Source organism: Lagenorhynchus albirostris, chromosome 9 (assembly GCF_949774975.1).
Source record: "Lagenorhynchus albirostris chromosome 9, mLagAlb1.1, whole genome shotgun sequence".
NCBI lineage: Eukaryota > Metazoa > Chordata > Mammalia > Artiodactyla > Delphinidae > Lagenorhynchus > Lagenorhynchus albirostris.
This window is the reverse complement of record NC_083103.1, coordinates 75,990,570-76,006,135: the sequence shown is the minus strand read 5'-3', so window position 1 is coordinate 76,006,135 and position 15,566 is coordinate 75,990,570. Positions and strand designations below refer to the sequence as shown.

Here is a 15,566-nt window from a genome sequence, read left to right as displayed (position 1 = left end):
CAAAATGGAACCCACTCTGGTTTCACTTACATTTCATATGTAGACTGCTTTAAATTACTTACGCATAAGTATCACCTTCACCTGAGGACTTTTAGCCATAAATATGCTAAGAATAAAAATATGCAGAAGCAAGGAAAATATCTGATATAATGGTATTAATTTATATATAAATGGTATATATGTTATTACTGTATATTTTTAAGTGTGTTCATGTGGACATGGAAGGCTAAATGAAAAACAGTTTATCATCATAGAAAGGCACTGAAAATGTTTCCCATTTTAAACATTTTTTATATTGAGATTACTTCATTTTTTCTGCTAAATGTTATAATGTGATGATAATATCAACCATTTGCTGGTTTCTGTGTGCCAGGCACTATGCTAGGTATATCTCACAAGAGACTTAATCCTCATGAAAAAAAGTAAGGATTATTAATATTATCCCCATTATAAAAATGAGGAAACCATGGCTTAAGAAGGAGAGTGACTTACTAGGGCCACTCAGCATAAAAGCATGCACGCGCACACACACACACACACACACACACACACTCACTCAATATCTAATACAGTATTGAGTGCATGAAGTGTGGTAGGTGACCACTAAGTGTTTCCTGAATAGGTCTGACTGGATGAAGAATGGACATCCAGATTCTTAGATGAGCTCCTTATGCTGTGTTGACTGCTATAATGGAGGCGTGTGCAAGTCACTCTGTGAAACAGAGAAAGGGTGTCTAGAGGAAACAAAGGGTACACGTGGTACCCACTAAGTCCTAACACCAAGCAGTAATAACCCACACACCACACAATATTAGCAGCATGCCCTCAGTAAATGTGAGCCCAGAAAAGCTGGGCCTCTGTCTGTTCCGTATTTCCAGGGCCTAGAGCAGTATCAGACATACAGCAAGTGCTAAATAAATATGCTGAATGAATATGTGAGTAAACGTTCCATTTCCTCTTTCTTCTCCACACCTCTTCTGGCCCATCACATTATGTTCTTTATATTTTCGCCTTGTTTTCTCCTCTCTACTCTTCTTGCCACTCTTTGCACATATGCAAAAATTGTTATTATCCTGTATTTACATTATGAGATTTTTAAATACTTATCCATCTATAATGAAAATTAAAAGAACACGGAATGTTTCCTCCTTAAATATCCACCAAGTGATTCTGTTTTCTCTAATAAAACATAAGGGCCATATCTGAATTTGTTATAGGAAGTTATAACTTTGCTTTAAATATACATTTAGCTCTCAAAGTGCTTTCCATCAGAAGAATGTAACATATATGCTTATAAACCTATTAAATTTCTATTTATAATGGGAAGTTCCAACACAGTTACCATATGACCCAAAAATTCCACACCAAGGGATATATCCAAGAGAATAAAAACATATGTCCACACAAAAACAGGTACATGAATGTTTATAGCATTACTCATAATAGCAAAAAAAAAAAAAAAAAAGGAAACAACCAAAATGTCCATCAGCTCATAAATGGATAAACAAAATGTGGTGGTATATTCACACAACTGAATATTTGGCAATGAAAAGGAATAAAGTACCAATACATGCTAAAATACAGGTGAACCTTGAAAACATACTAAGTGAAAGAAGTCAGTCACAAAGGGCCACAGATTGTATAATTCCATTTACACAAAAAGTCCAGAGCAGACAAATCACAGAAACAAATAGTATAGTAGTAACAGTTGCCAGGGGCTAGGGAAGACAGAGAATAAGGAGTGACAGCTAATGGGTGTGGGATTTCTTTTAGGGCAATGAAACTATTCTAAAATTACATAGTAGTTCCAAAATATATATTAAAAAAAAACTCATGCAACTCAATAGCACAAAAAGATAAAAATAAAAATCTGACTTAAAAATGAGCAGAGAACCTGAATAGACATTTTTCCAAAGAAGATGTACAAGTGGCCAAGAGGTACATGAAAAGGAGCTCAACATCACTGATCATTGGGGAAATGCAAATCAAAACCACTTCACACCTGTTAGAATGGCTATCATCAAAAAGAGGAGAGATAACAAGTATTGGTGAGAATGTAGAGAAAAGGAAACCCTTGGGCACTGTTGGTGGGAATGTAAATTGGTTAAGCCACAATGGAGGTTCCTCAAAAAACTAAAAATAGAACTACCATATGATCTAGCAATCCCACTTCTGGGTATATATCCAAAGGAAATGAAAACAAGATATCATAGAGATATCTGCACTCCCATTTCCACTGCAGCATTATTTACAGTCACCAAGATATGAAAAAACCTAGTTGTCCATCAATGGCTCAATGGACAAAGAATATACATACACACAATGGAATATTATCAGCCATGGGAAAGAAGGAAATCCTGCCATTTGCGACAACACGGAAGAACGGAGAGAGCATTATGTTAAGTGGAATAAGCCAAACAGAGAAAGGCAAATACTGCATGGTATCACTTATACATTAAGAAAAAAAAAAAAATCAAACTCATAGAAGCAGAAAGTAAATTGGTGGTTGCCAGGGGCTAGAGGGTAGGAGAAATACGGAGAGGCTGGAGAAAGGATGCAAACTTTTACCTATTAGATGAATAAAGTAGGAGAATATAACATAAAACATAGTGACTATAGTTGGTAACACTGTATTATACAACTGAAATTTGCTAAGAGAGTTGAACTTAAATGGTCTCACCAAAAAATAAATAAATATGCAAGATGATGGATAAGTTAACTAGCTGGCAGGAATCCTTTGGAATTCTTTCACAATGTATATGTATATCAAATCACTAGTATGTACACCTTGTCAATTATACCTCAATAAAGCTGAAAAAATTTTAATAAAATTAGACAATAGTGATAGTTGCACAACTCTGTAAACATTAGAAAAACCAATGGATTGTACACTTTTAAAAGGATGAATTTTATGGCAGTGAACTATACCTCAATAATGCTATTTAAAAAGTAAATGACATTTTTAAAAGAAGGCATTTCCATACAATTAAAATCAACACTTTGAAATGGCATCTGGAAAATAACACATGCAATGCTTTGTTACAAATAGGAAACAACATAAATTGTCTGTGCAATTACACTTTCCTAGCAACATCTCTTGTATTTGAGCCTAACATATTACTGTCACTGCTGAAGAGAAAATTCGTTTTTTAATACACATATTAATTCCTTAAATAAGCCTGCTCTGATCAATCTCATTCTGGTAAATCTACATCCTATGCTACCGGCTTTTTCACTAAGATATTTATCTTCATATAGAAAGTTTTGGAATTGGTTTCAATATTAAATGGAGTGACAACCTATGGATTTCTGCATCTCCAAACATTAGTTTGACACAACTTCCTACCTATAAGTTCAGTCATGTAACGGGCATTGACAAAAAATGTATCATATGTCCAGCTCCAGATCCCAAAGACCTGGTACTCTCTTTCAGAGCTGACTTTCTAGAGAGAAAAACAGGCAAATAATCAAATCAGCATGATGAACACCATGTTTTTTACAAAAATCACAAAATCTCTGATGTGGAAAAGTCCTTAAAAAGCTAGCTACACCATTCCATGGAAGCAATGGCTTACTCCCGCTGCAAGTTACGTGCATGGTACCAAGTAATGACACATGGCCCACGTCCTCAGCTCTCTCACATCAACATTAAATCCAGTGCGCTCTCAACATATATTGTACATCTGTCCTGGCAAGGTAAAGATTTTGCTTAGAAAAGCCACCTCACATTCTTTTTTGAATAAAATATGGTGGCAGTTGTTGTTCATAACTTGGTCTCAACATTAGCTAGAAATGAGATAGATGAGAAAATTAATATTTAATATCAAGTATCATACATTGTGCTAAATAGTTTACATGTGTTATCTTATTTAATGCTGCAAATATGCATATGAAATAAATATTGCTTCCATATTATAGACAAGGAAAAGCACAAAAGAAGCCAAGTGACTTGCTCACAGCCATGTAGCTAATAAGTGACAGCACTGGGACTGAAAAGCGTTGCTCTGATTCTGAAGCCCAGGTTCTTTCTACCACACCAGGTTGACTGCTGTTAACGTTAAATCTTCAATGAACCTACATAACGTTAAAATGTTCTAATGATTAAAGATTATACATTATCAGCACTGCACATGTGTGAATAACACTAAACTTAGCTGAAGACCAACCCTTCTGTTTCTTTAAACCAGATTTAATGTTAAGATTATTTGGATAAATTGGGATTACTTTAAATTAACATATGTTCTGACAGAAATGCAAAACACAACCTCAAACAAGAAACAAGTCAGCCTAAGCTGTAACTTAAGGACTTAAAGTGGGAAGAGTATCTTGCAACTGACATCTTGCTTCTCCTCTCTCCTCCCCTCATCAGCGAGTGTCACAAAACATCATGCTCAGCCAGTCACAAATACTCACTGAATTCTACTTTCATTAGAACAGTCTGAGGCGCCAAGGAAATTATGGGAGAAAAAAAAAAAAAACATGCATCTAACAGTTTAAACCTGACAAATCTGAAAGTTCTCACTCACTTGCTACTACTATCCCTTGTTCAGGCTTATTCAGGATCTCTATTTTCTTTCTTTATCCCCTGAGACTGGGCTTTTTCAGTCCTTGCTTTACTTTCCAAACTGTCCCTAAAGTCCAGACTTCCTGTTCATCATTCCCTACTTGCCCCAAACCCAGGGTAGAGCTTCCCTTAAGCTCACAGATCGCTTAAGAAAAAAATATTTTTTAAATAATCTATTTTATCTTTAGGGTACCATCTAGATATACTCTCCTGGTGATTCTGACAACAATTCAATCACACCACCTTTCCTGGATCAACCAGCTTATAGGTTCAATTCAATTTTCTCATTGAGCCAACTGAATTTCCTCTTCAATACCTAATTCAATGTTCTTTTTTTCCCATAACTCCCTGCTCCCAGATTCTCCAGCAACACCCTACCAGTCTTATCATTTTCTTTTCTCACCAGTAATCACTAGGATGATCTCACCACAAACATGACATTTACAAAACATCTGTGCAGCATAAGAAACACCTCAGAAAGCACTTTTCTAAGCCACTGTCTGCCTTCAATGCAGAAATCAATGTGGAAGAAAGATCTCTCATCTGCATTTTGGCCTGTTATATTACGTGAAATTACCCAAGTATTTATTTCACTTCTGACAAGTGCAAGTTACGACCGTCACTTTTAACAAGATTTATAGACCGCTGACCTAAGCCAGTAGAATCAAAGTACTGGCAGATACATCAATAAAGTCTCAAAATCTACACTGCCGGTTCAGGATTATCCCTAAATGGCAGCCTAATGCTTCCTTGTTCCTTGGTTCCCAGATCATAATAGATAATTATTTATCTGTTTAAAAGTAAAAAGCTAAATCAAAACCATGCCACATCTCCTAATCACTTCCTACCAAACAGACTTAATTTGGGGGACAAACAAACCCATGCTTTAACATTCTATTAAAGCATTTCCACCTCAATCATCTTGTCTGTGGAGTATGATAATAACACTGACAAGAACCTGTTAAAGTGAAGCCTTGAAAAAAGCTGAAGTTATCTGGATTACAAAGATCCTGCCTAAAGCAAATGAAAATAATGTTTCATTTTTAAATTATGTTATTATGCATTTTGTCCATTGGCCCACATGAGAACCCTACAACGCATATACAGCAAATGCTACTGCCACTGTTTATGAAAATAGGGTCTAGGACAAATGGCTTGTACCCATGCCACTAGCTAGTGGCAGCAGCAGGACTAGAATGAAGTTCTACCTCCTGACGCTGTCTGCTGTCCCCTGGATTACCCAGTCCTAAAAGTCAGTACAACCAGGCCAGAGCAGTTACGTTTGAAGCCTGATGGGAGAAATATTAAAGAACAAACTTGCGGTCTCCATTCCCTGGCTCATTCACTCCACAGATAATGAAAATCCTCCTCCATATAATGTGCTTAGTAAAATGTAAGCTGGTTCATGTTCACAATTACTGAGTATCCACAATGCAGTCATTAGAATACAGATAACCTTGGCACCTAGAAGTTTATATTCAAAAGACTAAGTAAAATCTAATAAACAGAGACACACAGTGAGTACTCTCTGTGACTGCAGAGGCAGTCACAGGAGTAAAACAGCTACAAGGCAAAGGACTGTCTTCGACTGCTGACAACACCACAAGCTAGTAGAAGCAAAAAAGATCCTCCCTTAGGGCTTTCAGAGGGAGCATGGCCCTGCTGACACCTTGACTTTGGATTTTGGCCTCCAGAACTGTGAGAGAATAAATTTCTGTCATTTTAAGCTACGAAAAAAAATTATTTCATATCTACATACATACATACATATATACATACACACAGAGACACACACACTGAAGGAGTATTAAGGCAGGCAGAGAACATCACATTTAAGATATTGTTAGCACAGAATTGCAGGACTAACCATGTTAGGATCTGGGTGGAATGAAAAAAACACCAGCTTAAAAATGGGGTTTAGGGCTTCTGTGGTGGCGCAGTGGTTGAGAGTCCACCTGCTGATGCGGGGGACACGGGTTCGTGCCCCGGTCCGGGAAAATCCCACATGCCGCGGAGCGGCTAGGCCCGTGAGCCATGGCCGCTGAGCCTGTGCGTCCGGAGCCTGTGCTCCGCAATGGGAGAGGCCACAACAGTGAGAGGCCCGCATACTGCAAAAAAAAAAAAAAAAAAATGGGGATTAAAAACTGGAGTAGAAGGAAACTGGAAGCATTAGAAAGACTCAGCTGTTTCTCTCTAAGATGACCAGGTGGATGAGGATATAACTGAACAAATGAGAACACAAAGAGAACAAGCTGCAGAAGGAAGAACTTTGTCTTGACATGCTGAGTCTGAGGGGCCCGCAGCACATCCAGGTGGTGATAGGTAGCAGGCTGGTGAAAATCAGACGCAGAGCTCAGGAAAAGGAGGTCAGAGCTGGAGCCCTGGCAGCAGATGTTATCACATAAGGAAAGCAAAAAAAGTAAAGGGAACAGTAAAAGGACTCAGAAGGAATCCTTGCACACTACCAACATTTAAGAGAAGGATAGAGGAAATAAGGAAGAGGGATTCAACAACAGTGCATACTGAGAAAAAGGGGCCATGATGCAGCTGGGATCCAAAGGAAGTAATAACGTTAAAAAAGGGTCACGTGAGGAAAACCAGGATTGCTATGCAGTCAGTACAAGCCTGCGAATGTCCCTTCCTATCATCTATGTTGACATCATTTTTTCAGGAGTACACAACTTTCTCAAATCTTCCCCAAATGGTGTATGCCTTAAAAATTCACACCTATTATCTCTTATGTTGACAATTTTTAATTGTCCCTCATATTTTCTGCAACCAACTTTTAAAACAACTGGAATCTCTTACTCCTTTGATTCTCCGTGTTACATAATAATTTTTTCATAGACGGCACAAAAAAGTCTGAAACAAGTTCCAAAACCACAATATTTTAATTGCTTTCACAATTCATTTTGATCTGCTTCTCCTTGCTAATCTCTCCCACCACTCCTTTTGTATTTGTTTTGTTTTGGGCCGTATCTTTCATTCAGACATTTTAAGGAATAAAAAATTAAATAAATGAAAAAAGAGAAAATTCTCAAAGCAAAGTAAAATCAATTTACACAGTTTCCATTTGAAAGGGGATAAATACACTATACAGAATACTCATTTCACGTATCACAAACACGTATCAGTTTTCTAAATTAAATCATCACTCTTCCTGTGTACTAAAGAGAGAACTGAAGCTGGGTCTTTCATTTGGATAAACTCCAGTATATGTGTACACATGAGGGAATACTTTTGGCATGTCTTTCATAAACTAGGAAGCAGTATGGCTTTTTAGATTTGCGTGAGGAAATACAGAAATTCCACTACTGAGAAATGTGTCTGACTTCCAAATGAAAGGGGTCATTTTGTGTCTACCCACTTTTTCCCTGAGTAAAGTCAAGTTTCAGGGAAAGTACTATCAATGTAGCAAGTTTATGTCAATTGTGCATTTCTTCCCAATATTTTCATACCACCCAACATTGAGAATCACCCCAGGATGGTTCCTCATCCTTCACAAAATACAAGATGCTCGCCATTATACCTGATAATCACCCAAATCAGATAAACCAACAACATAAAAAACGTCATGTTTTGGCATTTTAAAAATACTATTAGGCATAGAGACTTTCACCACAAAATCTAAAAATTGGAAGTGAAAAATCTGTAATACTTAATATAAAATAATCTACAAAGAGTTAACTATTAGTCTTATCCTAGCCTTTTCCCATCATGTTCCATGTAAAAATTACAATTAGACAAATTACTCTAAAATGAAAGATTCAAAATCTTAGAAAAGTAGGGCTTATTTTTTCTTCTTTTATGCATACACTCCTCTGCAACGAAGGAAAGAGGTTGGAAAAACTGACAGATTATCAGCTACTGTATGGTACCTTACTATTCCACAATTCACTTTTTCTAAAGCAAATCACTTTCCTTACACAGAGTATTGTACATGAGTGTTTTGCTGTAACACTTTCTCCAGCATTATAACTGGATTCTTGATTATAAAATCAGAAAACTGCAGATATGAACAACGGCATATTCTGATGAACCAAACATTCCAGTTACCTGTAATCCTACAGAGAAGACTCCACAGTACCAGAAATATCCAGGCCAAGTTTAAATCCATCTGGCCAAAAACAAAACCATTAAAATAACCACATTTCCATTGTCTGTCCTGCTATCATCCTGCCCCAAGGGCCATTAAGATTAACAAATATTATGGAAGTCACTACACTTATACGAAACCCAGCCATGAAACTCAGAATATGGCAGCTGCAAAAGATGAAGCACAGATTCCTTGAACTAGAGAGCCAGGTGCTCGGCAACTGGTTTTCATTTTCAGGATGAAAGTCAGCAAGAAGCAGGTAGCAAGTCCTTGGTTGGTAAGGCCAGATCCACTTGAGATACACTCTGAGGAGGATTAGATGCTGGGCAGAGATTCAGCAGGCTACAGGAAAAAGGAAGACTGGCAGAGCTGCAAACTGAACCAGGTGGGCAGCAGGTGCAGCCATGGTGAAGCTGGCACCTGCCAAGATGCTGAAATGAGCAGAAATGACCATCCAGACAAGACACTGGGGATGGCTGGGGCCAGAACAGGTGGCATCCACAGCTCTGACAAGAAACAATATTCAGGAAAGAGATCCAAGACTTAAGTAACCCCCTTTCCTTCACCCTTTCTCATCTGTCCATAATAAACGTTTCATTGGTGCATAATATTTACTGAATGTGGCTTAATAGCCTGAAAACTTTAATATTTCTCTTTATAAATCTACAGAAAAGATTTACCACTCTACATATACATTACTTGAATAAAATTACACTTGGCACCAAAGCAATACTGAATGTAAGCTTTATTATTTTTTTCTTACATAATTGGAGAAATGCTTCTTAAGCATCACCATGAACACGATTAACACTGTGCTCTAAGAAATGTTAATAATTGAAAGCATGTTTGTTAAAGCAGCTTTTCAGTGACTTCAAAGTTTCGTGGTTACCTAAGTTTTCTGCATGCTCAGAGTATCTTGATCATAACTGTCATAGGAAGCAGTGTAAAAGGTGGTTATTGCTAAGCCATTCTCCTCCAAGAGACAGAAAACATGTTCTGTTCTCTCAGCAACCCACTCCTTTCTAACAGGACAACCCCTCAATTACTATCTGTGGAAAAGGAAATCCAATGGAAATAAAGATACTGTTAAAGGGCACGATTAAGCTCATGTAGACTATCAGAGAGAGGTAGACAGGAGTACTCAGCCAGCCCAATTTAATTCCACTTTGATGAGTGCCAAGGCTCCCATATTTAAATTAACACAAGTCTAACTGCTCTTATACATGTCTCTGAAGAAGAACCTTAAAGCACCACATTCCTCATCTACCAGTTCCTAAATTAATGACAGTTCATTTGAAAGATACAATTATTTCTGCTCATTTAACTCAAATTCTAATGAATAACTATAAGAACCAAATGAATAGTGGAAGTAATTACACATCCACACCTTTGACTAGGTTGCCCAGCTAAACAAGCAAAACAACATTAGTGGAATAAGCAACAGTAAAGTAGCTCTTGCAGGGTAAACAAGCATCTGCAGTGAGTTCCAGTAAACCAAATAAAACCTAGGTGCAAATTAAAATACCAAAAATAGCCTAAAACAATAGTAGTTCTCACTAAAAGCTGAAGGATGACCAAGTAAATAGTGCAATAACTACAGAAAGTCTTTCAAATTCCTTAAACTTGTCAATGTTCCTCCCTTTTATTTAACTCCTTCCCTTTGCCATCAAAAACTGGTAGCAAAGTGGACCCTGAACACACACAAAATAGAGACTGGCTTAAAGTGAAACACAGCAAATGGAAGGCAAGAGTACCTCACCCTTTCCAAGACAGTTCAATGTGGCCTTGGCATTTAGGGTTATCTTTCATACTAAACAACTACTTTATCCCCAGATCACAAGTGCACCATGACAGTATACTTCCAACTGAGGTCTGTGGCCACAGAGGGTAGGCACCTTTAAGAAACTATGTGCTTCCCAAATGAACTTATCTATGAAACAGACTCACAGACACACAGAACAGACTTGCAGACTTGTGGTTGCCGGGGCGGGGGGCGGGGGGGTGGGGGGTGTTAGGAGTTTGGGATTAGCAGATGCAAACTACTATATAGAGAATGAATAAACAACAAGGTTCTACTGTATAGCACAGGGAGCTATATTCAATATCCTGTGATAAAACATAATGGAAAAGAATACGAAAAAGAATGTATATGTATGACAGAATCACTTTGCTGTACAGCAGAAAGTAACACTTCTACCACTCAGATAGGTGCCCTTCTTATTTGTGTCATGGATCGCTAGTGTCAGGAGCAACTGCTTTAAGAACAGAGGCAATACAACCAAGAATAAAGTTTGTGAGAGAGACAAGGCCATCATCAGGACAAGCTGATTCTGAAGAACTGTCCTTTCAGTCAGGAAAACAGTGAGAAAATGAATCATCAACACACACAAGATATTATCAACAGTCTTTGTATGAGAGAAAATGTCATTTCAGCAAAATAACATCATCCATTGGTTAAATGTAGTCTAAAAGTTTTGAATTGGTTTCACAGTATTATTTATATTTAATGTGTAAACTGACTTGCTTTTAAGATTGCATGAATAAGCATAACAATTATAGTTTCATGCAGGTATATTTTTAACTATCATAATTAATAATATTAGAGTCCACTAACTTTTTTTTTCTTTGAAAGAAGTCCAGCCGTACAAGGTTGAGAAACAATCTCCTAAAGGTAGAGGAAATACCTGGCCAATTCCACCTTAAGGTGATGAGAGGAAGTGGACAGTGATAAGAAAGAAGGGATGGCCAAGATGTTGCTGGGCAGGTGGGAGGAAAGAATGTCGACAGGCTTAGGCTCTCTCCACCCAATCAATTCAATCAATTCGATTCAATGAGTAAAATTCCATTTCTGCCTTTTTTTCCCCCCTCTTTTTCTCTTCTTTTCTTGGGAAGGGAGGGTCTGTCTATTCTTATAAAGACAAAGCTCTACTCAACGATGGTTCTTTGAATTCAAAAGTATAAAAAGAGAAAGTAAAGGGGGGAATTATATGAGAAAGCCATTTTGAAATGTTTCTTTGGATATAATCTATAAAAGGAGAAAATTAATAAGCAAAACTAGCCTATAATTTCACAACCCAAATTTTAAGACTGGCACCTGTTAAAGGAACAAAGTTCATAGAGTAACATTTGATAAAAAGGGTGGAGATTGTGAGTCACACAGCATGAACTAGAACCCAATTCACCTGTATCATATATTCTCAAATACCACTCACCAAATGTCTATATGGCATGTAACAAAATGAACAAATAATCCTAATGGTAAGATTTTTATAAATGCTCCCTCATTTTACAGGAAAGGTAGGACCCAGAGATTAAGTTATTTGCTAATTATCACAGAGCATTTGACAGCACCAGAACTTAAACTCAGGTCTACGTTAAGTCACTATGTTAACTCAGTTAACTGTCACCCATTTTCTCAGAGTGGATATGAATGTGAAATGCAATAATTCATCTTAAAAATATGGTAAGTATCTTACATATATTATTTAAAATGCAAAGTTATTGTTATTTTAAATTATTTAAAATTTTAAAATTGAAAGTCAAGGTCCTCATTTATAAGTATCCTTCAAAATACTCTACTAAAGAAATGCACATCCTGAACAAAAGATTAAGGAGCATATGTGACTCCTACTGGAACAGTAAAGCATGTATTACCCAAGAGAGCATGCCAAGACTTTCACCAGAAAAGTTATTAACTAGGTTGGAAATAATATAAGATGCTTAGAAATGCACTGATGATTGTCAGCTCAGGAAAGTCTTATTAAGAAACCATTAACTATAAATGAAAATGACAGCAAAGTGCTACAAATAAATCTGAAATGGATAATGGATACACTTATTGAAACAGCACGTATGGAGAAAGGAAAGGCATAGTTTAAGGTTAGGGAAAGTGAAGGCTTCCTAGGGCAGAAAGGAAAAACAGTCAGAAGGGGCAGGACTGGGGGAAGGAGGGCTCCTTGGTGGATCTTTGGGATGGAATTAAGCTGGCTTCAAGTCCTTTAGACACACTCCGATCCTCCTACAGGAGCAGCTTCAGAGAGCAGGCATTTAGCAGCTGCAGCCTAACCTCAGAGCATCCTCCCCAAGGGACAGAAGGTCACTTGGAGCAGCACCATCATGTGACTTCAAGGGTTTCTCAGCTCCAGATCTTTCCCATTTGGAAGCTAATGTTGGGAATTCATTTAACAAGGAATAAAACATTTTCTTTCTACTACAAGAGAAGTAATAATCAAATGTTAGTTAACGTAATGTACTCTCATCACAAACCTAAGAATCCTAGAAAGACAGGTTGTATATTTAAACGTACAAGTTCAAGTTCATGAGGCAGGGTCTGTATGTTCAAGGAACTTACACTCTCCAGACTTCTTCACTTATGAATGGAAGAACAAACCTATAAAGATGGGAATCACCTGATTTTTGCAAGGTTAGATTCAATCATAGTAAAGTTCATAATATTACTAGTAAAACGATGCACATTTCAGGTTTTATCACAGCTATGTGTTTTCAACTTTTGAAGCAACAGAACGGATCTCCAGCAGAGCGAGAGGAAAATGTCATTTGTAGACCATATGGTAGCTCCAGCAAGAGTCAGCCTGGCATTCAACACTGAGACGGGGAAACTCTTTTTGAAAAGGCATCATGCTCCCTAAGATGCAGAGGCTAGTCCAGAGACCTCAAGTGGGATTTGCAAATCGGAAAGAAGGAGAGTTCACATTTGTGTATACATAAGATGGACAGAACTGCAGATAAACTAGTAGTTTTCACATATCAGTAAATACTATCATTACCAGTAGCCTCAAATTCAGAAATTAAGTGAATTAGACATAGAACATTATTTCCTTTACCCTGGTTAAGTAACACAAGTGATAAGTAGATGTTTTCACATTTGGGATGGTAAAATAAAAAGCATTTGGGAGCACACTAATTTCAAGACATTTTGCTAAGATTCAACCTTAGTACGAATACATACTTCCAAATAGAGATCAGATGCTAACGTTGTCTTACTTTCAGACACATGCACATCTCCATCATGTTGTTACTGACCTTGCACTTGACATATCAATGATGCTTCCCCTACCTATGTCCTGGGAATTGCTAGATGGATCACCCAAAGGCCTCTCCACCTTAACAAAAATATCTCGCTCACCTATGGGAGACCAGAATTTCCAGGGGTTCGTTTCAGAGGCTTTCAGAAACCTTTATTAAAGTGCAAATAGGTCCTGGAGAAGGTAACAAAACAAATTAAGCCTTATCATTTAGTCAGTCAATTCTCTGTAAGAGAAACTAGAGTTTCTTTTACTAAGACTCTCCTAGGTCCTAGTAATTGAAAATGAAGATCCAGGGGATGCAGGAAGTACAGAAAATCTGAACAGGAGGTGTGTGGGAAAGGAGGTGGGAGAACCTCCTAAAGGCAGTCTTTACTTTCTATAGATCGTCAGAAGTTCTGATTGGTCTTTAGCCACTGAACTCTCATCCCCAGTGACTGGACCAACACCAGTTACGATGCAAACCAAAAATTAAGTCGCACAAAAATCTTGTAAGGAGATAAGATCCACTGGTGCCGCTCTGTCTTCATCTTATTAAATCGCAAAACTACAAATCTATACATGTTTTTAAAAGGCCAATTCAATGACTGGTTGTGCCCAATGAAGAGCCACTGAGGTACATAAGAAATTAATCATTTTCTTTGAATATCACTAAAACTAACTTCATTTTTATCCTTAAGATAATCTCGAATCCCTCCTTAAGGACTTTTTTTTAAGTGTTCAAACTAGGTACAGTAAAATAACAAAAAAGACCAATAGTCCCCAACATTTTTCCAGGAGCGTTATACAAAAAGATGACTTTGAACAACGTTCCTCAGGATATACTCCGGGGTCTAGTAGAGAGAGACCTTTCCCTTCTCTGTAGACTTGGGAGTAAATAAGTCAAGAACACCTACGAACAAATTTTGTTGGTCACCAGCAGGGGAGCTCTTCAGCTTTTGTCCCCAAACCCATTCAAACAAAAGAAGCTTCTCTTCCTCCAACCCACCCCTCAGACCCACACCCCGGGGGGACTCTCCAGATCCCCGCGCCCTCTCCACCCATTCCCCGCCGGGGGAACTTACTCCTCAGCGCCCCGATGAGCAGAGAGCCGTCCTTAATGAGCTCTTTGATGAACTTGTTGGTTCGCTCCAGCTCAATCTCGTGACACTGCAGGCGCTCCCTGAAATCCGGGCTGTCCAAGTAGGAGTCGCTGAACTCCAGAGTCGGCAGCCCCATGGCACAGGCACTGCCAGCGGCCGCCGAGGACACGTCCGGGCCGGCGGTCAGGGCGGGGACAGCCGGCGACCGCGGCCGGCTCAGGGGACGCGCGATCGCGGGGAACTAGCCGGGACGCAAGGGGACGCGCAAGGGAAACGGGTCCCGCGCGCCGCGCCGCCTGCGCGGGGCTCCGCGGCGCGCGGACGCCTCCGGGTTCAGGCTTCTTCCCCGGAGGCGAGGCGAGCGCACACACGGGAGGCGGGCCGAGGCGCGGGTCCGCTCAGGTCGTTGTCACCCGGACGCATCGTCGCCGGGAGCGCGGAGGCCGCGGAGGCTCAGGGCCACGGCCGGAGCAGGAAAGTTCTCTCGCGGCGCGCAGACACTTCCGGCAGCTCAGCTCTCCTGCTCCCTTGACAGTCGTTTGCGCTGGGAGTCAGAAGCGCCCAGCCGCCCCTCCGGCCGGGCCGGGGAAACCCTCCCCCTCGCTGGACGCAGGCTCAGAGCGCTCGCAGACCCTGCCGGGCTCGCAGACCCTCCTCCCGCCGCGGCGCTCCCAGCCCGCGCCGCCCCGCCCCTCCTCCCGTTTACCCTCCTGCCCCCGCCCGCCCGCACTTAGCTCCCGGGCTCCGCTCAGTTGCCGCGCGACTGCGCTTCTGCCTGC

The 15,566-nt window shown here is 39.5% G+C and overlaps 1 protein-coding gene across 1 annotated transcript in view; it reads right to left on the bottom strand.

Moving 5' to 3' along the window:
- The window catches only part of ARHGAP42 (Rho GTPase activating protein 42), a 293,648-nt gene extending 278,653 nt beyond the window's left edge, over positions 1-14,995 (bottom strand). Inside the window, exon 1 of the mRNA XM_060160265.1 lies at positions 14,770-14,995. Within this exon, the coding sequence (XP_060016248.1) occupies positions 14,770-14,923 (154 nt within the window). The 5' untranslated portion in view covers positions 14,924-14,995. The remainder of the gene's footprint in view (positions 1-14,769) is intronic.
- Between the last annotated feature and the right edge of the window lie 571 nt (positions 14,996-15,566).